Source organism: Jaculus jaculus, chromosome X, assembly GCF_020740685.1.
Source record: "Jaculus jaculus isolate mJacJac1 chromosome X, mJacJac1.mat.Y.cur, whole genome shotgun sequence".
NCBI lineage: Eukaryota > Metazoa > Chordata > Mammalia > Rodentia > Dipodidae > Jaculus > Jaculus jaculus.
The window spans coordinates 19984970-20006673 of NC_059125.1; the positions used below are offsets into that span (position 1 = coordinate 19984970).

At 39.7% G+C, this 21704-nt stretch overlaps 1 protein-coding gene and 1 pseudogene across 2 annotated transcripts in view; both read left to right on the forward strand.

Annotated features, from left to right (window-relative positions):
• Tab3 (TGF-beta activated kinase 1 (MAP3K7) binding protein 3) overlaps window positions 1–7170 on the forward strand; it is a 74769-nt gene extending 67599 nt beyond the window's left edge. For both annotated transcript variants that reach the window (XM_004663688.2, XM_045140385.1), the window contains one exon: window positions 2969–7170. In XM_004663688.2, the coding sequence (XP_004663745.2) occupies window positions 2969–3117 (149 nt within the window). In that variant the 3' untranslated portion in view covers window positions 3118–7170. The remainder of the gene's footprint in view (window positions 1–2968) is intronic.
• A 12410-nt stretch (window positions 7171–19580) lies between these two features.
• On the forward strand, window positions 19581–20634 carry LOC101603324 (annotated as a pseudogene).
• The last annotated feature ends 1070 nt before the right edge of the window (window positions 20635–21704 follow it).

The window sequence follows — 21704 nt, forward strand, 5'->3', positions numbered from 1 at the left end:
ATGCTAGATTAAATACATTAAAATTAATTTCAGTAGGAAAACTACAATTATTAGTGATATTTTCTATTTTAATTTTTCAAAATCTAGTGGAGTTTTACACATACAGTTCACTTACAGTTTAGACTGACCACATTTCAATTGTTCAATAACCACATGTGACCACCATGTTGGACAGGTTAGCTCTTCGGTTAGTGCATACAGAAAGAAAGGCCAAAATCTAGATTTTATAAATTTCTCACTGGAGTGTCTTCATCTTTTGCTTTACACACACACACACACACACACACACACACACACACTGTTTATGTGAGTATTGTACCTGATATATCTTAAAACACACTCAATTTGCAGAGAATATACATTCTTTTTTCCTTTACTGTTGGCACATTTGGTCAAGCAGAACTTTCATTTATTTTTGAAGCATGTAAAATATACCTATACTTAATTACATGCTTTTGAGCAGTTTGTTTTATGTATTCTACTTATTGTGTAAGCAATATTAATTAAACTGGTAAGGTTTTCATTTTATGAAATTTTAGCCTGTTATAATTCATTTCACATTAATATTAAAGAAGCTTCTCCAGCTCATCATCACATCTTTATTAGTGTGTTGTACAAAATAGTGTCTTTATTGATATATTTTGTACCTACTCACCCCAGTATCTTCCATAGTTTGTGTATAAATATTTTCTACAATGTGTAAAACATTTTTAAATGTGCCATGAAGAAAATTGTACACATATAAATCAAATGAAAACAGATATCCTAATATAATCCTTCTGTATGAAGTGAGATGTCTGTTTTAGAACCAAAATAATTATAATATAGATGTCTTTTCTATTAGCTTTTTGAAATTTTTTGTCAAATAAATATATCCTTTATTTAAATAACAAAACTATGTTAAGATAACATTGATAAAAGTTCCCATTGAATCTTCTAACTTTTTTATTGACCACTTCCGTATACATGGATTTTTAAAATACATTTTTGGTCAGTCACTTCAGCGTGATTCATTAGTACTATGACAATTTACTTGTTATTAACAGGCTACAAGTCCCCACATATCCTAGATTAATAAGGTGGGAGGAAAAAAAAGACAACATCTTGGGTTGACATAGAAAGAATGCAACAACCAAGAATTCATAAAATAAGTCACCTGTTCTAAGAAAGGATAAAGTTGAGATTTAGACCTGTCTATAAAACAACTATAACAGTTGTATATTTTTTCAACACTCTGTTGTTAGGTATGTTATTCTTTTCAAAGAAAAGACATCTCAGAGTGCTTTTTTTTTTCTTTTATACTAACAGAAAGAAAAGTGCATTACATCTGCATGTTCTGAAGGGATAAGGCAGGGCATTTAGGAGCACAGCTGAAATACACATCCCATAGTCATAGGAACCTTGTAAAGTTCTGTAGTGTTGTAAAATGAGATGGTTACAAGGCAAGGTTCAGGGTCTAAATCTGTTTTCTTTACCTCTTGTGGTCATGAAAGCTAGACAAATTGAGAAACCAGAAGATACCTAGTTAATTTTCAGTGGAAGTTCGGCTTAGCCCCAAACAGTAGCTGCCACAGCTTCTCCTGATCTTTTTCTTGCGTCATCTGTTTAGAAAGGTTGCTTATGTTGGCTCTTCATCTCATTTCCACTTCCTTCTAAGGGGTTTTCAGTGTTGGCTAGGTGGGTTTCCTCAGCTATCTTAGCTTGCACTAGATTCTAGAGCAAATCCCATCAGATCTGTAGCCTTCTGTTAGCTGACACAATTCTCAGTAGGAACTCTTCCTACAAGGTGGGATTTCCAAATCAACTCTGGGAACAGCAGAGTCAGAGAGAAAAAAAAAAATACATACCAAGAATATAGGTTTTGAGTTTGTATTTATTTATTTATTTGAGGGGGGGGAAGAGACAGATATAAAGAGGGAATGGGCATGCCAGGGCCTCCAGCCAATGCAAATGATCTCCAGATGCATGTGCATCTGTCTTACATGGGTCCTGGGGACTCTATCCAGGGTCCGTTGACTTCACAGGCAAATACCTTAACTGCTTAGCCATTTCCTCAACCCAGGATTTTGAGTTTATAAAATACTGGACAGCCAGGCATGATGCTCCTACCTTTAATCCCAGCTCTCAGGAGGCAGAGGTAGACAGATCGCTGTGAGTTCGAGGGCAGACTAGGAATACAGACTGAGTTCCAGGTCAGCCTGGGCTACAGTGAGACCCTCTCTTGAAAAAGATAATTAATTAATTAATTTAATTAAAAACTAAAATCCTGGGAATCATAAAGTTGCTGGCATTTGATATTTTCAGGTATAGCCATTTTTGAAATGCTGATATATAAAGGAAATTTTAATGCCAGTCAGGTAGGACTACTTCGGGAATAAAAGAGATATATTGAATGAGTTTTGGCTTTATGAATAACTAGAGTCTTTTTCCTTTTCACTGTCCTGAGAACAACTTTGTTATAAACTTTATATGCCAGTGATGAACCACTAGTGTACAGCACGTACATACTGTGGGAAGCTAAGGTCTCAGGGAAGAAGGCATCCACTTTGTCAGGCATGTGCTGTACTAGGAACAGTACTGTAGAGAGGAAAAGTCAAAGTAGGTTGGTGGAAACAATTAATTTAATGTGCTGTGATAGATTGCTCATTCTTTTTCAGTTGATTCAGATAGAGCATTAATTGTCCCCTCCCTATGGGTATGAACTAGGAAGCCAAGCTACTCTGGACTTTTCCAAACCATTTTCTTCTTACAGCACCAAATGCAAGTATCTAGATCAAAGTGGAATATTATCAAACTCTCTGTTCCATTCAGCTTTTCCAGTACATATGTTTACTCATTAGCTTACCCATTAGATAAGGTAGGAGATCCCCTTTCTTGATTTTTGGTGGGAGTTTTTCATTTCAGTTTGGGTTGTGCTTGGGACAAAGTTTAATCTATCTCTTCTCTCCTTTAATTCTACTTTGGTCAGCGCATCTAAGTGGCTCTAAACAGAACCCTCGTGTACAACCCCGAGATGAAGATTATGAAGGGGCTCCCTGGAATTGTGACAGCTGTACCTTTCTCAACCACCCAGCACTGAATCGCTGTGAGCAGTGTGAGATGCCACGGTACACTTGAGTTCAAAAAGAGTTGGCATCAGGATGAGAGTGCAACTTTGAGCACCCACCAGAAGAAAAGAAAACCTCGGGAACGTGTTCATCTGCCCAGCCTTTTATTTCTGATTGTACAGGGGGGAAGGAGAAGGAAGGGCACTGTGGCCACTAGGCTCACAAAAGGAAAAATGGCGGCGAGGTCTTTTCTTTTTTTCCTTTCGTAACTCATTGCAGAGTGAGAAGTAGAAGGGGATACTTGAAACTGGGAAAGGATTCACTCCTGATAAGAATGTACACAAAGTTAAGGGCTCTTCTGTGGAATCCCAGTTGTTAAAAGTTACTGCTGAGTGGCTCTTCTTTTTTTAAAGGGGAAGTTTGAATCATAGTAGAAAATGTTTTTTACAGTTTATGCAAACAAACTGTGAATTTCAGAGTAGACTTACATGGTCACAGATCTCTGGAAAGCTAAGGCTCCCTGCGCTTCTTCCTACTACTTCTTATAAAGAGGACGAGGACAAGCGCCTAGGATGTGGTATATTTCCTTCCTTCCTTAATTTCTTTCTTTCTTTCTTTTTTTTTTTTTTGCAAAATAATGAGGGTATTTGTAATTGCTGCTTTTTCAGGGGTAATTTCAAACACACACGCAAACAAGCTATTTTTTTTTTAAATGTGACTTGTAGCAGTAGGTATATCATGCCCTTTGGGGGAAGGTACAATCAGAGGTATTAAGATCCCTTTGGCTTGTACAATGATTCATCAAGCTACATCAACACTGGTAACTAAGACATACTAATGCCACATAAGATAAAGACTCTTAAGTTATTGTATACTTTTCTTAGGCTATTGATTTTGAAAATAAAGTATGACTTTATAAAATGACATTCTCATAAAACTGTGTTTTGCCAATAGCACAGTGAATGTATGCCAAATGTAAGTCCATTCCAAACTCCATTTGGAAATCCTGAGCTCAGCTGTGGTTCTTAAGGAATGTTTGCAGTCCATAGGGCCTTTATCCTCCTTCCAAGTTCGTGATGAATTCATGATGTTTACAGCACAGATAATACTTTGTGCCATAATCCTGTTAGCTGAAAAATCATCAAGATGAGGTGTTCTGTGAAGATTTATTTGCACATTTATTAATCAGCCAATTTGAGAGAAATTAGATTTCGCCAACATCATAAATTAACATTATTTGAGGAAGAAGAGGGAGCCAGTCAAGAAATGCTGTCAGCTGGGGCGATAGCTCAGTGGAAGAGCACTATCCTAGCATGCGCAAAGACCTTGATTTAAAAAGAAACAGAAGTAGATATTAAAAGAATAGTGAATACAGGGAATCTTGAAACAACTTTTTTAAGTTTAAAATCTTTCAGAGATCCTATTGAATTCTGGCAGTTCATAAAGCACTACTTACAAAACAGAACTTTGGGTGTAGATAAACTGAAGAAGATATAAGTCATGTCAGTGTCACCAGTGTGCACCACTGGCCAATTAACAATAGCACATTCGAGTAACTCCTCTGCCATTGTTGAAGTCCCTTCTTGGCTTAGAATTGGAATTTGGAATGTCCCCATTTTGGTGAATATAAATAGCAATCAAGTTGGTAGGATTTACCATCCTGGGTGATTTTAACCTGAGGCTGTAACCTTAGGAGTACTAGGAGCCCCCTGTATAATACACAACCTACTCCCTTCTGCTGTCGTTGTATTCTAACTTAGCGATGATCTCTGGCAGATCTGGAGAACAAAACAAGCTGCACTTAATAGCATAATGAAACCAAAGGCATAAAATTCTTAGTTTTCCATCTGAATCATAACCTCACACAATGCCTCCAGCTTTCATATGTGGAAGCCTCCCCCCCCCAAAAAAAAAGTACTCACTTCCCAAAGTAAGAGCATGGTTGTGTAATGACACTGGTAAACACCTCTCATACAACAACTGGCAAAATTTGGGAAATAATGATGAGAAAGAAGATAGGCACAAAAGTGTGGACTTGGAAAGGATAGTCTTCAAAGACTTGGAACACTGGTCTCTTGTCTTCATTAGCAGTCTAGCAGTCCTGTTCTGTAAGATGCTTTTGCTTTTGTGTGGTTTCATATTTTCTTATTGATGGGCAACCCCATTTTGTGTTACCAAACAAGTTCAGGGGAAATACATATATATACTACTTGGTGTTCCAGCTAAAAGGTCTACCAATATTCATAGTGATGCACTGAAATGCCAGTAATGAACCTGGCAGTTGTCAGTTGAAAATGAGAGTAGCATGTCTGAAAAGTCTGATGCTTTATTAAAACCATGTAGGTGATGTCAAAACTATTGCATGAAAATACATCAAGGTTAATAAGCTGCTATCATATGGTAGATGCATGGTTCAGTCCTTTGATGATATATCTAGTCAATCATTGCTTTCACCTGCCAGGAAAAATGAATAGTCAATTTACTAGGTATGGAAGGTGGAGGATGAGACAGCAGAGGTTGACTTGAAGGAAGAATTGTATACATTAGGTTTCATCATGCACAAGTATCATACACAGGCTGTATTCTATTCTAAAACTGAGCAAAATAAGTTGACACTGATAAAACTTGATATATTTAACTGTGTCCCATAGACTGCTTGCCTATGACCAGTTTGAGTAAGAAGTTATCCAACTTTCCAGATGCCTTTTTCAAAATGGTCTCATCAGATTGGTGTGCATAAGCAGTGGGCATATAAGCAGTGGGGTGTGACTTGGGTGCCGTCTGGCTATGGAGTTACCTATGCCCTTCGGATCAGTTGGCGCACTCCTTGTTTCTTGTAAGAGGCTTTCTATCTTTAAAATACTTGTTTGATGTATCTGATAATGTACAATGTAATCAGGTCTACATTATTTGACTGTTTTGTAAACTGGGTTTTTAGAAAGCATGTTTGCCATTGTGTTAAAAGAATTTTGCCCCTTATAATTTGAAGTTTTTAAAATGTTTAAAGTGGTAATAGAGGAGCCAGAAATTTAAGCATTGTAAAATGTTTTGACTTGATATTGACCTAGCTTGGGAGAAAGTAGAGGCAGGGAAGATATTAAACAAAAGAAGTGCACTGTACAAATGTAGTTTTAGAGCAGATTAATGATGGTGGAGGAAAGTGTTGCTAATTTGTTTATTTCCCGGGAAGCAATGGGAAGTGTGATACACAGTTTAATTTTTAAGGAGCTGGTCTCAATTTTAGTACTTTCTAATTATAAAAGAAATCAGTTTCTTTAAATTTTGTCATGGTTTTGTCACAATTATCTAGGGTTCATATCCAACTTTCTGTGACAACCCAATTTTATATAGTCTTTTAAAAGGTAATTGTAATGTCTTTCTGACAGTATAAACAGAAAGCAAGAATGTAAGCATAGAAAAAATTGTCCTTTAGAAATATCAATGATGTATCCTGGAATGTGAAGATGTCCCTTTATGATTACAAATTGAATTATTTTAATATTGTATCATTGTTAGACCTTGAATGACTCCATGTTACAGTGTGTGTCTGTATATTTGTAGAGAAAGGAAAATGACAATTGAAATGTTACTTTAAAAACTCAGAATTGGGCACTGCCTGTGTTGCACCACTACTGTATCTTTTTGAAAGAATTAACAGTATTTTCCTATTGTGAAAGTTAATTCTGATATTGTTTCACATTCACCAGACATTTTTTTCTGTATTATTTGCATCCCGAAGTATTTAATACAAGTAGATTTTGCATGGCTTGGGCATTCAGAGATTAATAGAATGATGGCTCAATTTTAGTTTCTAAAGCCATGAAAAGTTGCTTTGAGACTGAACAATTCTGAGTTCTTATTTATAACAACACCCATTGTCCATGTTTCTTTCCCTGTTGTAAAAGAATTGATCAGTTTCTTCATTAAAGCAGCAAGAACTTATTAAACCTTGTACATATCATGTCTCTTAGATTTCTGTGTATGCTGTGAATGAAATTATTTTGAGATGAACTTGTACAAAGGCATTTTAAAAGGCTATGCATGCATCGTACCTCCAAGCAGTACATATTCAGAAAGTCAAAGGTTTCTGCAAAATAAATTAATAAACTAAAAGCAAACACTACATTCTGCATCTTTTCTGTTTAGTTAAATAATTGATAATATTAAAATAGTTGTAGGGCTGGAGAAGATGGCTTAGTGGTTAAGGTGTTTGCCTGCAAAGCCAGAGGACCCAGGTTCAATTCCCCAGGACCCATGTAAGTCAGATGCACAAGGAGTCACATGCATCTGGAGTTCGTTTACAGGGGCTGGAGGCCTGGGAGCACCCATTCTCTCTGTGTGTGTCTGCCTCTGTCATAAATAAATAAAATATATAAAAAAATAGTTCTAGTTCTAAAGACCAGTGTGTGGGTTTACACAGTTCACTTTCTTTAGAACAGGTAGATGTTAGGTTCCAGCTGAGTATTCAGTGCAGGTTACTCAGACTTGAAAATTTAGTAAAAGTATGGATAAACAGATTTTACAGAACTATTGGAACCCTAGGAACTTCCATTATTTATTCCATTTACTATTTACCAACGAAGAATTTTCTTTTGTAAAAGCTTGTCATTTATAGCTAGCTTCTCAATGGCAAATAGTGACACAGGCCCTCACACTTCCTCTGTGTTGAAGTAGTTCCACATACACTTGTTTTCACCTTTTTGACACATAAAAATTGCAGACGTACAGAAGCACAGATGAATTAGGTAGTGACACCCCATTGACTCATCTCCCAGCTTTTGAAATTACATATGAGCAGTCTTCATCTAGACTCTTGGGAAAACAAAACCTTGCTAACAGGCGTTTGGAAATTCCATTCCCTAATTCTGCTTTCTTCGAAGTCACTAGAAGTACAGTAGTCTATGGAGGGGCACACAATTCAGAAATAATAATCAAAACTATTTGCATGGTACAAGGGAAGAGGAGAAGACAGCGTGTTGCAATAGCTTGCTGTCCTTTACCCTCTTTGACTGGAAGTAACGTGACAGCTGAGTGGACATGGGGGCCCAGTAGCAGCGGTGTTAGCCAGACCTTTACTCCGGTCCACCAGGGAAGTTCAGACTGCAAAGCAGTTCTGAGATCCCACCACGGGGCTCACAACCCCCCCCCAAAAAAATGAGTAGTGGGCCAATAGGATTTGATGCTATACCATAGGTGTGTAGATTGCAGCAGTTGTTTGCTGGCTCATTTGGCACCATGGGTGACTGAAGAAGAAAAGCACTTTAGGGAGACTTATTTGTCCTCTTGCTAAGGGATGTAAGGCACCAAGTAATTTTAAGCTGACTCAGTGCATAGAGAAGAAACTTACTTGCTTGGCCTGCTAAGGAGTCCATGGAGTGTTTTGTGATTTTTGTTTGGATTTGTTTTGTAGCCCTGCAATAAATTGCTGAAAGTTGCTAAAACACTCCCCACTGCTGCTGCTTAGTGAGTGACTCAAACAGCAAAGCCCTGAGCTTCCCTATCTTCCTGAAAGACTTGACCAGTGTGACCCACATGGCACTTTAAAATTTTACTTAAAATCAGCAAATGGAAACTTGTAGCCTTCTGAAAAATAGAAGCTTTTTTTTCTAAAAGAGAAAAGCAAAATTATCTCATTTTTGTTCCAAACAATTCTCAGCAATGTATCTTAAGAAGGAACAGTCAGATCAGGAAAGATTACATTCATATCAAAAGTCCTTTAAGGGCTGGAGAAATGGCTTAGTGGTTAAGCGCTAGCCTATGAAGCCTAAGGACCCCGGTTCGAGGCTCGATTCCCCAGGACCCACGTTAGCCAGATGCACAAGGGGGCGCACGTATCTGGAGTTCGTTTGCAGTGGCTGGAGGCCCTGGTGCACCCATTTTCTTTTTTTTTTTAAATTTTTATTAACATTTTCCATGATTATAAAATATATCCCATGGTAATTCCCTCCCTCCCCACCCCCACACTTTCCCATTTGAAATTCCATTCTCCATCATATTACCTCCCCATTACAATCATTGTAATTACATATATACAATATCAACCTATTAAGTATCCTCCCCTCTTCCTTTCTCTACCCTTTATGTCTCCTTTTTAACTTACTGGCCTCTGCTACTAAGTATTTTCATTCTCACGCAGAAGCCCAGTCATCTGTAGCTAGGATCCACATATGAGAGAGATCATGTGGCGCTTGGCTTTCTGGGTCTGGGTTACCTCACTTAGTATAATACTTTCCAGGTCCATCCATTTTTCTGCAAATTTCATAACTTCATTTTTCTTTACCGCTGAGTAGAACTCCATTGTATAAATGTGGCGCACCCATTTTCTCTCTCTACCTGCCTCTTTCTGTCTGTTGCTCTCAAAGAAAGAAATAAAAAAATAAACGGAAATTTTTTTTAAAGTCCTTTAAAATTCAAAAATATAAGTGCAGACAGGGCTGGAGAGATGGCTTAGCAGTTAAGGCACTTGTCTGCAAAGCCAAATCACCCAGGTTCAATTCCCCAGGCCCTGTGTAAGCCAGATTCACAGGTTGCAGGCATCCAGAGTTTGTTTTCAGTGGCTGGAGGCTGTGGTGCACCCATTCTCTCTGTTTCTCCTCATATATACATATAGATAGATAGATAGATAGATAGATAGATAGATAGATAGATAGATAGATAGATAGATAGATAGATAGATAGATAGATAGAGAGAGAGAGAAACAGTACAAAGAAGTGAACTACTGGAGAATTGTTTAACCCTTTCCTCTAAAATCTTAAGACAGGAAGAGCTCACATGTACAAATTGGCATTCCAGGCCCAGGAGGTGCGAGACCGAATATCAGAGGGAACCAGAGTAGAGATACATACAATGCGCACAATGACATACATCAAATAACAAGGGCTCCGTCAATGACACCAACTGCAGTTGTGTCCATGGCCACATAAGATTATAATGGAGCAGTTGAGAAATTCCTATTGCTTAACAATGTGCTAATCATTATCAGAGCACAATGCATTTCTCACATGTTTGAGGTGATAGTAATATAAAATTTGTAGAAGTAGAGCATATACAATTATATAGAAGTAGAGCATATACAATTATTTACAGGGCATGCTTCATAATAAGCCCCTGTGTTACTGTTTCGTTTGTCATACTATATTCTGTATCACTGCCTGAGAATATACTGCCACTTAAAAAAAAAATGTTTAGAGACATTTTCCATGTTAAGCCTGCGGTGGCCTCATATGTCACATTTACTTCATCAATTGAGTACATCAAGAAACCATCAAAGGGGCTGTAAAGATGACGTAGCAGTTAAGGAGTTTGCCTACAAGACCTAACAACCCCAGTTCAGTTCCCCAATACCCACGTAAAGCCAGATGCACAAGGTGGCATATGCATCTGGTGTTCATTTGTAGTGGCTAGAGGCCCTGGCATGCACATTCTCTCTCTCTCTGCCTCTCTCTGTTTGCAAACAAAAAATTTGAAAAAGAAACCATCAAAGTTAGTACACTCATACTCACACAGTAATGAAACTGTCTTAATACACTGCTTATGATCTGCCCCCCCCCCCCACGCTTGTTAAGAGACCTATGACTATGTAAGAAAGTTGTGGAGGAGGTTGAAGGAATATCACACTCATGATAAAAGTGCCATCAGAATTGTAAATCCTCATTGTGATATGGAAGGTAGACTGAAGAGTGATTATTATTATCCTGGTAACTAATAAAGTTAACACTTCATTGAGTGTGACAGGGGTGAGTGTGCATGCCAGGGCACCCTATCATTGCAAATGAACAACAGATGTTTGCACCAACTTTTTTTGTTTGTTTGTTTTTCGAGGTAGGGTCTTGCTCTAGTTCAGACTGACCTGGAATTCACTGTGTAGTCTTAGGGTAGCCTCGAACACACAGCATCACTCATATTTCTGCCTTCTAAGTGCTGGGATTAAAGGTATGCGCCACCACGCCCAGCATTTGCATCACTTTTTACGTCTAGCTCATATGAGTGGCTTGGAAATTGAACCCAGACCCACAGACATTGCAATATGCAAGTAAATTCTAATATGCTGAATTTTCTTCCCAACCCTGGAACTATTTTTTTTTTTTTAGTCTATTGGGTAAGAAATGTAATATAGGAACTAACAGTATCACAATGAACTAAGTTTATTTTTTTTTTAATTATTTATTTGAGAGCGACAGAGAGAGAGAAAGAGGCAGAGAGCGAGAGAGAGAATGGGCACACCAGGGCTTCCAGCCACTGCAAATGAATTCCAGATGCTTGTGCCCCCTTGTGCATCTGGCTAACATGGGTCCTGGGGAATCGAGCCTCGAACCAGGGTCCTTAAGCTTCACAGGCAAGCGCTTAACCACTAAGCTATCTCTCCAGCCCGAACTAAGTTTTTGAATTATTTATTTGTTCGTGTTGTGTGTTGCCGCTGCTGCTAGGAGATGCACATGCCACTTTTTGTGTGAACTGGGGTCAGCAGGCTTTGCAAAATGAACACACCTCTAACCATTGAGCAATCTCCCTAGCGGGACTAATTTTTTAAAGTTTTTTATTAATTTATTTATTTACTTAAGAGAAGTGGGGGGGGGTGGTTGCACCAGGGCCTCCAGCCACTGCAGAAATACTCCAGTATGTACCTTGTGCATTGGCTTGTGTGGATACTAGGCAATCAAACCTGGGTCCTTAGGCTTCTTTGCAGGCAAGTGCCTTAACCACTAAGCCATCTCTCCAGCCCAGATTGATTTTCTAAGTGTCCATTGTCTACCAAAAAAAAAAAATCAACAGACCCTCAAATTCTACTTTATTTAAGTGATAGAGAGAATGGGCGTGCCTCGACCTCCAGATGCTGCAAACTCCAGACACATGCACTTATGGGGAATTGAACCTGGGTCCTTTGGCTTTGCAGGCAAGTGCCTTAACTACTGAGCCATTTGTCCAGCCCCCAAACCTCAAATTCTAAATCAGATTTACATAAGCTATATATTTCTGACTCTAAGTCATTGAGTGTAAAAATTGCTAGAATAAATAAAGCCATCACGAGAGCTAACAGACTATTCATAAGAACTCTTGATTCCAAAGTGGAAGAAAACAAAAAGCCATTTAGCTTCAGCAAATAATTAGAATAATATAAGTTCTAAATGCTATTACCACTATGAAATTAGAACTCTTTTTAACTATTACTATTATGACAAATATATGAAGAAAACTGACAGAACAGCAATATAAAATATTTAGAGAGTTCAGAGCCAGGTGTGGTAGTACATGCCTTTAATCCCAGCACTTGGGAGGCATAGTTAGGAGGATCACTGAGAGTTCGAGACCACCCTGAGACTACATAGTGAATTCCAGGTCAGCCTAGGCTAGAGTGAGACCCTACCTCAAGAAAATAAAATGAAATATTTGAGCCAAGAGTGCTGGCACAAACCTTTAATCCCAGCACTTGGGAGACTGATGTAGGAGGATGACCATGAGTTTGAGGGCAGCCTGAGAATACATAGTGAATGGCAGTTCAGCCTGGGCCAGAGCAAGACCCTACCTCAAATAATAATAATAATAATGATAATAATAATAATAATGATGATAATAATAATAATAATAATTAGAGAGTTCAATATAAATAAGACTAAGTAATGGATAACATGGGCTGGGGAGCTTGCTTGCAAAGTCTGCACAGTTTCAATTGCTCAGTAGCCACGTAAATCCAGATGCACAAAGCAGTACATGCATCTCAAGGCTGTTTGCTGCAAGAGGCCCTGGAACACATATTCATTCTCAATCTCTCCCCTCTCTCACAAACAGAAATAAAAAATAATTAATAAAATAAAATAATAGAAAACATATCTACACAGAAAATCAATAAATATGGAATTAAAATCACCCTATAATTCATCTGTACTTAGCAGATAAACATATGGGATATACCATTCAACAACAGCAGAATGCACATTCTTCCTCAGTTCATGTGGAACATTCCCCTGGACAGACCATAATGGAACACACAATAGGAAGTCAATAGACATAAGGAGAGCCATCTCCCCAAACATCATAAGTCAGTTTTTAAAAAGTAAAACTGGGTTGGAGAGATGGCTTGGTGGGTAAAGGTTTCCTGCTTGCAAAGCCTAACAGCTCTGGTTCAATTGCCCAGTATCCACATAAAGCCAGATGCACAAAAACCTGGAAAGTTAATAAACATATACAAATGAAACAAACAATTCTGTCTTCTATTTGTTCTTCTGAGATGGGAGGGTCATGCTCTATAGCCCAGGCTGGCCTTGAACTCATGATGCTCTTCCTAGGGGGAAGGAGATGGAATTAAGTCTATTCCTTAGACTGGAAAACCAATACCAGACAAGCCCTGCACCAAGTTCCTGAACCCTCTAAGTAGCCAGCCATGAGATAATCACCGTCCTCTAGAACTCCTTTTAAATATTACTATTATTACACATATAAAATATAAATATCTAAATATAAAAAAATTACAAAAATAAAAACAGAAAGTGGAGTGAGGCTCTCCCCACTGCAAGTAAAGTAGAAAAAGGAGCCTAGAAGTTTCCTTCAGAGCTCAATACTAGGTCTTCTGCAGTGAGACTCAGTAGCAGGAAGAGCCCAGAGATTTCCACATCACCTGCCTCTGCAGTAGACAGAAATCTGAATCCTAGAGGAATGGGTTCATGGGTTAGCCTGCATCACTGCCAGTCATTGTAAGTGCATCCCCTGAGGCTAGTGCCAAGTCACTCTGGAAAAGCCTGAGCCCTAAGATGAGTTCTAAAAGCCAGGCAGAATCCTGTGCTGCCTGAACATAGCCTAGTGACTATGGATAAGGCATCTGGTCCTGTCCCAGCCTTAGGTAGAAGTCTATAGGGATGCATTATCTACCATGGGAATTCCCTCAGCTCACACCTAAGGACAGACACATCAACTGCAGGCTTGAGACTAATCTTGACTGGGTGCTCAAACCGCAACGCAGCTGACTTGAGGTGAACCTGGACTTAGGGTGCCATCTAGTGCTAACACAGAAGCAACCACAAGCTCAGAATTTTGTGAAAAGACGCAAAGCCCTACCCATGAAAAAGACTGGAATGAATTCCACTATTGTGCAGATGATGGGGTGTGCTGACAAATTTAAAGAACATTGGGGATCCATAGCCTCAATGCATGGACAAGACAAGGCACCAGAGACTGATCACATAATCAATACCTGCAAAATATTGGGTAAAGTATAAAAATAGCTTCTTGAGCTGGAGAGATGGCTTAGTAGTTACTTAAGCACTTGCCTGTGAAGCCTAAGGACCCCGGTTCGAGGCTCGATTCCCCAGGACCCACGTTAGCCAGATGCACAAGGGGGCGCACGTGTCTCGAGTTCGTTTGCAGTGGCTGGAAGCCCTGGCATGCCCATTCTCTCTCTCTCTCACTCTCAAATAAATAAATAAAAATAAACAAAAAAAATTAAAGAAAATAGCTCTCTTCAGGAAACTCAATGAGGAGAAGAGCAAACACAATACTGTCACAGAGGAACATAACAGAAAGATTCAAGTAAAAAAATGCTGGGTTGAAAGATGGCTCAGCAGTAAAGGCACTTGTCTGCAAAGGCTGACAGCCTGGGTTTGATTCCCTAGTACCCACATAAGGCCCGATGCACAAAGTGGCACGTACATCCGGAGTCCACTTGCACTTGCTGAAGGCCCTGGTGTACATTATCTCTCTCTCTCTATCTGCCACTTTCTCACTGTCAACTCAAAAAAATAGAATAATTTTATTTAATGTTTATTTATTTGCAAGCAGAGAAAGACAGAAGAGAGACAGAGAGAATGGGAGTGCCAGGACCTCCAGCCACTGCAAATGGATTCCAGATGTATATGCCATCTTATGCATCTGGCTTTACATGGGCACTGGGGAAGCAAACTTGGGTTATTAGTTTCTTCCGGCAAGTGCATTAACCACTGAGCAATCTCGCCAACCCTAAATAAAACACTTTTTTTCAAAAAATGCCAAACATAAATCTTTCAGCTGAAAACTATTAAGTGAAGGTAAAAGCATGATTGAAGACCTCCATGGCAGAACAGGGCAAACAATTAATGAGCCTAGGGAAATACTACTTCAGAATATAGAATTGGAGAAGGAAAGAAAAGAGTGAACAGTGAAGAGGAAGGCTTTAGCAGTGAATATTGAGGAGGGATCATGTGGAATGGGGGCAGGGACGAGAAAAAACAAGGTACCCACATATGATGTATCCATAAAAATATGTTGTTAATAATAATTTTCATTTTTTTAAATTTTTGTATTCTGAAATAGGGTTTCACTCTAGCCCAGGATAACCTGGAATTCACAACATAGTCTCATGGTGGCCTTGAACTCATGGTGATCCACCTACCTCTGCCTCCCAAGTGCTGTGACTAAAGGCATGCCCCACCACACCCAGCTATAATAACAATTTTTTAAAGACATGATATATATTTATATCTGAGGCACTGCTATAGCATTATTGTATCTAATAAAAGCAATGGACTTCTAGTTAAATGGCAGCATAGGAACTATGCCAAAGCAGCCTACGGGAGAAAATGCTGAACAAAAAGAACAACAACAAAATACATTCTTCTACTAAAAAGTGAGGTGTATAAGAAATTGCCAATAGCAGCAGAGAAGTAGGAGAGATCCAGAGCCCACATAGGCAGGCAGAAGTGGCTGCAGCAGCGGCGGCAGCAGCAGGTCCATGGCAGCAGCAGTAAAAGCCAGGTGAGGGGATTTTCCATTCACACTGGAGCTCCTCGCACACTCAAGAAATATGAAGGGAGGACCACAGCGACCAATAGAGGAGCATATCACGAGGTAGAGGAGCATGAGGAACACCCAGAGAACTAGAGTCACCATCCAAAGCCTCCCCTCCCGCCCCCCGCCAGCACAAGTGCCAGCAAGCACCAGATACCTGGGGAAGGGAGATCACACCACCCAGCACCAGTGACCAGAGCAGCAATCCAGTGAGCCAGCCAGCCTACCTGAACCCACAGCACATCAAAGAGGGACCTAAACAGTAGCGCAGCATAACTGAGACCAAAATGATCCAAAAAGGTAACTGGGATTATACCAGGTCAGTATCCACCAAATAAGCTTGGTATATAGGCTTTAATTGGAAGGGCTAGTTTCACCTTCCATATCAGAATAAATTATGTTAAATCTGATGAATGGTCAGATTTGCCTTTCATAAATAAACTATATTTTGGGCCTGTTATTTGTTGCTTCATGATTTATAGTGGCTTTGTTTCCTCTTCTGTTGTTCATTAGGGAAGGGTATCACTTGGTAACAAGCTGACTTGAAACCCTCAACAGACCAGATCTCTTAACCTCCTAGCTGACATGATTAAGGGTGTGGGGCACCACATACCCTATGGGATTGAGACTTTGTAAGAGGATCTGCTTGTGATATATCTACTCTTGCATAAATACTCTGTGCTGTTTTTCATTGAGTGTGTACATTGTTTAGTTAAATTTTAGAATCTGCCTGTATTTTGTTCCACTCAGCCTACTTGAATACTCTCATAGCAGGCAAACCCAACATCTATGGTCAATTTTGTAGCTACTCTGAGAGCCTCAAGAGCCACAGCTATCACCTTAAGCTCCTACCCTGAAGATATATAACACCAGAGTGATTGATACATCTAATAATACTGCAGCTAACTAGAAACTCCAAATATCAAATTAATCCAATATGCAAAAATAAGTACATAACAAAACAAGAAACACCAAAAATCCAGACAATATAAATCCACCAAAAAGTATTCATGCATCAGAAATGACCTCCAGTGAGAATGAGTTAGTGGAAATGCCTGACAAAGATTTCAAAAGAATGATTATAAATATGTTCAAAGAAGTCAAAGTGGAAATCCAATGAATGAAAGAGGAAATGAAAGGAATCAAATAAGATATAGGAAACCCATTTAACTAAACAAAGAGGCCAATGCAAGACATAAATAAGGAAATAGGAATAATAAAGAAAAAACAGAATTACTAGCAATGAAGAACACAGTCAATGAAATAAAAAAAAAACTGTAGAAAATCTCACCAGTAGAATGGATGAAGGAGAGGACAGAATATCTAAACTAGAAGACCAGGTGGCAGATCTAATACAGTCCAACAAAGAGAAAGACAAACTAATAGGAAAGTATGAATGGGAATTTGAAGATATTCGGGACACTATGAAAAGATCAAACATAAGAATTCAGGGTATAGTAGAAGGAGAAGAATTTTACTCCAAAGGCATAGTAGGAGTTTTCAACAAAATCACAGAAGAAAACTTCCCCCAAATTGGGAAAGAGGTACCAATGCAGATACAGGAAGCCTTTAGAACACCAACCAGATAAAACCTGGAAAGAATCTCTCCTCGCCATATTATAATTAAATTACTAAACATATAAACCAAAGAAAAAATATTGAAAGCAGTTAGAGAGAAAAATCAAGTTACCTACAAAGGCAAGCCCATCAGGATTACAGCAGATTGCTCAACACAAACTAAAAGCCAGAAGGGCATGGAGTGATGTACTCCAAATTCTGAAAGATAACAACTGTCAACCAAGGTTACTTTATCCTGCAAAGCTATCCATTCAAATAGAGAAATAAGGACATTCCATGACAAAGGGAGGCTAGAGGAGTATTTGAAGACAAAACCAGCTCTACAGAAAATACTTGAAAGAATCCTCCATGCTGAAGAGAAAGAAAAGCGCACATTTAAGGAACCTGGAAAAAACAAACCATGCTCAAATACTAGTTAATACAAGAGAGCAAAGGTAAAACCAGAATAACTACAAAAAATGGCAAAAATAATAATATCTCTTAATATCAATGGCCTCAATGCCCCAAGCAAAAGATATAGGTTTGCCTCCAACTAAGTCACCTTTAGGGTGAAAGGTTGGAAAACAGTGTTTCAAGCAAATGGGCCTAGAAAACAAGCAAGGGTTGCTGTCCTAATATCTGACAAGGTAGACTTCAGTCCAACATTAGTTAGGAAAGAAAAGGAAGGTCACTTGACATTGATTAAAGATACACTCCAACAGGAGGACATTACACGTTTCTGAAACCAGTAACGCCAGGTGTTCAGGACAGAACAATATTCTTTTTTTCTTTTTATTTTTTGGCTTTTCGAGGTAGGGTCTCACTCTGGCCCCCAGGCTGACCTGGAATTCACTATGGAGTCTCAGGGTGGACTCGAACTCACAGCAATCCTACTACCTCTGCCTCTCCAGTACTGGGATTAAAGGCGTGTGCCACCATGCCCGGCCTGGCTATACTTCTTAAGGTAGAATAATGAAACTAGATAGATATTTGTCAGCCAGCACAAAAATCCATTCAAAATGGATGAAAGATCTTAATATAAGACCTGAAACTTTGAAACTACTACATAAGAACATAGGGAAAACTCCTCAAAATATAGGCATAGTCAAGGACTTACTAAACAAGAACCACAGTAGCCCAGAAAATAATCCTAAGTATTGACAAACAGGACTACATGAAATTAAAAATAAAAGGTTTGGCACAGCAAAAGAAACAGTAGGCAGACTGAAGAATGGAAGAAAAATCTTTGGCAGCTATACATCTCATAGGGTAGTAACAATTTGAATCAATAAAGAGCACCAAAAATTGGAGCTAGGGAGATGGCTCACTTAGTGAAGTACTTGTCATGCAAGCATGAAGACCTGAATTTAGACTCCCAACATCCACATAAATGTCATGTTAGGTATGGCCAGTTGCTAGTAATCCCAGCACTTGGGAGGCAGAGCCACAGGCTCCCCAGGGCAAAATTATCCAGTTTTGGGTTCAACTGAGAGATCATTTCTCAATGAATAAGAATGGAGAGAGTAATAAGGAAAAACACCCTGACACCAAACACTTGCCTACACACACGTGTGTGCGTACACACACACACGCACACACACAACCATATACACACTTGGGGAAGAAAAGAACTCTAACAATGAAACACCAGAATCCTCCACCTAATTGATCTAATCAATGAATGGGCAAATGAGTAGACATTTCCCAAAAGAAGAAATACAAGTGTCCAATAAATATACATTAAAAATGTTTAGCATGGGCTGGAGAGATGGCTTAGCGGTTAAGCGCTTGCCTGTGAAGCCTAAGGACCCCAGTTCGAGGCTCAGTTCCCCAGGTCCCACGTTAGCCAGATGCACAAGGGGGCGCACGTGTCTGGAGTTCGTTTGCAGAGGCTGGAAGCCCTGGCGCGCCCATTCTCTCTCCCTCCCTCTATCTGTCTTTCTCTCTGTGTCTGTCGCTCTCAAATAAAAAAAATAAAAAAAATAAATTTAAAAAAAATGTTTAGCATCTTTCCCATGAGGGAAATTTGAATCAAAAACATTTTGTTTTTATTTCACCCCAGTGAAATGGCTCTGAGGGAAAAAAAAAAAAAAAAAAAAACTAATGACAAATGCTATCAAGATTGCAGGGCAAGAGGAAGCCCTTATACACTATGGGTGGGAATAGTGGGAAACTGGTTCAGCCACCATAGAAATCATTATAGTTTGCTCAAAAGATAAAACATGAAGCCTGGGCTCCGGAAGCCCGCAGGTTCTGGAAGCTGTTGGGTAACCCAGATCTGCCTAGGAAAAGCCTGGCTTGGCAGAGAAACGTTTGAGAGGAAGCTACGCGGAGCCTGGGCAGTTCGCAGTCTGCTAAGAAGAACTTGCTCAAGAAAGGGAAAGGTGGACTCTTCTCAGAAGTGGATTGTCATTTGTGGGGACCGTCAGCTGGATGCGCTGGAACTGAACAAGGCTCGGGAGCAGCTAGTGAGGTCACAGTTTACTCAGTGCTTTCGTGGATTAAGCGGGGACCCCTGGCTCATTTGGAACCAGAAGTGAAAGCATTCGTGTGGCTTCTGCTGTGGAGATTGACCATTTACTCCAAAAAGTGCCACTGTGGGGCAGACGGCTTTGAATATTCAGTACAAAAGCAATTTTTCTCCAAACCTAAGGTACCAGCCACCAAGGATAAAGGTCAGAAGCTCTGGCCTGCCGTCGCTACCATTGGCGGGAGGTGGTTAGAAGAGCGGTGCTATGATTTGTTTTGAAACCCTCGCTTAGCATCTTTCGGAAAAGTTAAGCAGTGCATGAATTTGATGGTTGGGCTTTTCAGATTAGGTGAGTTAGTGAACTTCTTGATTTTCCTGCAAAAAGGAAAGTTTGCAACATTGACAGAATGCCTCCTGGGCATTCATTCTGTATCTTGCAAGCCACAAAACACACGTGAAGTTGGATTTGAGTACATGAATAGGGAACTTCTCTGGCATGGTTTGGCAGAGTTTCTGATTTTTCTCTTACCACTCTTCAATGTCCAGAAGTTGAAAGCCACGCTATCTTCCTGGTGCATCCCTCCCACTGGTGCGCCTAATAGTGACAGTGCCCGGGCCACCAGTGGCAGAGTGAGCTCTGTGTGGAGAGTGGCCCAGCACGCCTCACACCACTGGCTGTTATTACTGTGTGAAAAGCAGTTTCTTACTTGACATGTACTTTTTCCTGTCCTAAGTATGGCATCGAAGTGCACGGTGTGCAGCCACTGAAATCAGGAATTGAAATGTCAGAAGTGAATGCTCTTTAAAAAGGAAATTGCTGGGCTGGAGAGATGGCTTAGCGGTTAAGTGCTTGCCTGTGAAGCCTAAGGACCCCGGTTCAAGGCTCGATTCTCCAGGACCCATGTTAGCCAGAAGCACAAGCAGGTGCACGCATCTAGAGTTCATTTTCAGTGGCTGGAGGCCCTGGTGTGCCCACTCTCCTCTCTCTCTCTCTGCCTTTCTCTCTGTCTGTCACTCTCAAATAAATAAGTAAAAATTAAAAAAAAAAAAAAGGAAATTGCTGCCGGGCGTGGTGGCGCACGCCTTTAATCCCAGCACTTGGGAGGCAGAGGTAGGAGGATCGCTGTGAGTTCGAGGCCACCCTGAGACTACAGAGTTAATTCTAGGTCAGCCTGGGCTAGAGTGAGACCCTACCTCGAAAAAAACCAAAAGAAAAAAAAAAAAAAAAAGGAAATTGCTGCCGGGCGTGGTGGCCCACGCCTTTAATCCCAGCACTTGGGAGGCAGAGGTAGGAGGATTGCTGTGTGTTCGAGGCCATCCTGAGACTCCATAGTGAATTCCAGGTCAGCCTGGTCTAGAATGAGACCCTACCTCAAAAAATCAAAAAAACTAAAAAAAAAAAAAAAAAAAAAAAAGGAAATTGCTTCCTCTCAGGAAAAATGTATTAGGCCCGAGTCCTTAAAATTAGTCCTCCTCAGCATAGTATGTAAGTGTCTTTATGAGACACTTGCCACTCAGCCACAATTCTTTTCCTTTCTGCTCCTTTCCAAGCATACCTAAATTCTAATCACTGAAAACTACATGATTCTAAGGATATTATGATAATGTTCATGTTATTTTTTTTTAATTGGCTGTGTCGATTTTTAATGTCAGGAATAATGGAAAGATGTCATCATATGACTACTAAGCTTGTGCCTTCATTTTGCTGCCTCATAGGAAGAGGATGGGCTCTAGAAACAAAAGGTTTTGAAGACCCTGAAAAAAAATATGTATAAAACCTGGTGTGGTGGCTGTTATAGTCAGCTTCACATTGCTGGCAGAAAACACCCGACCAAGAGCAGCTTGTGGGAGGAAAGGGTTTATTTTGGCTTGCAGA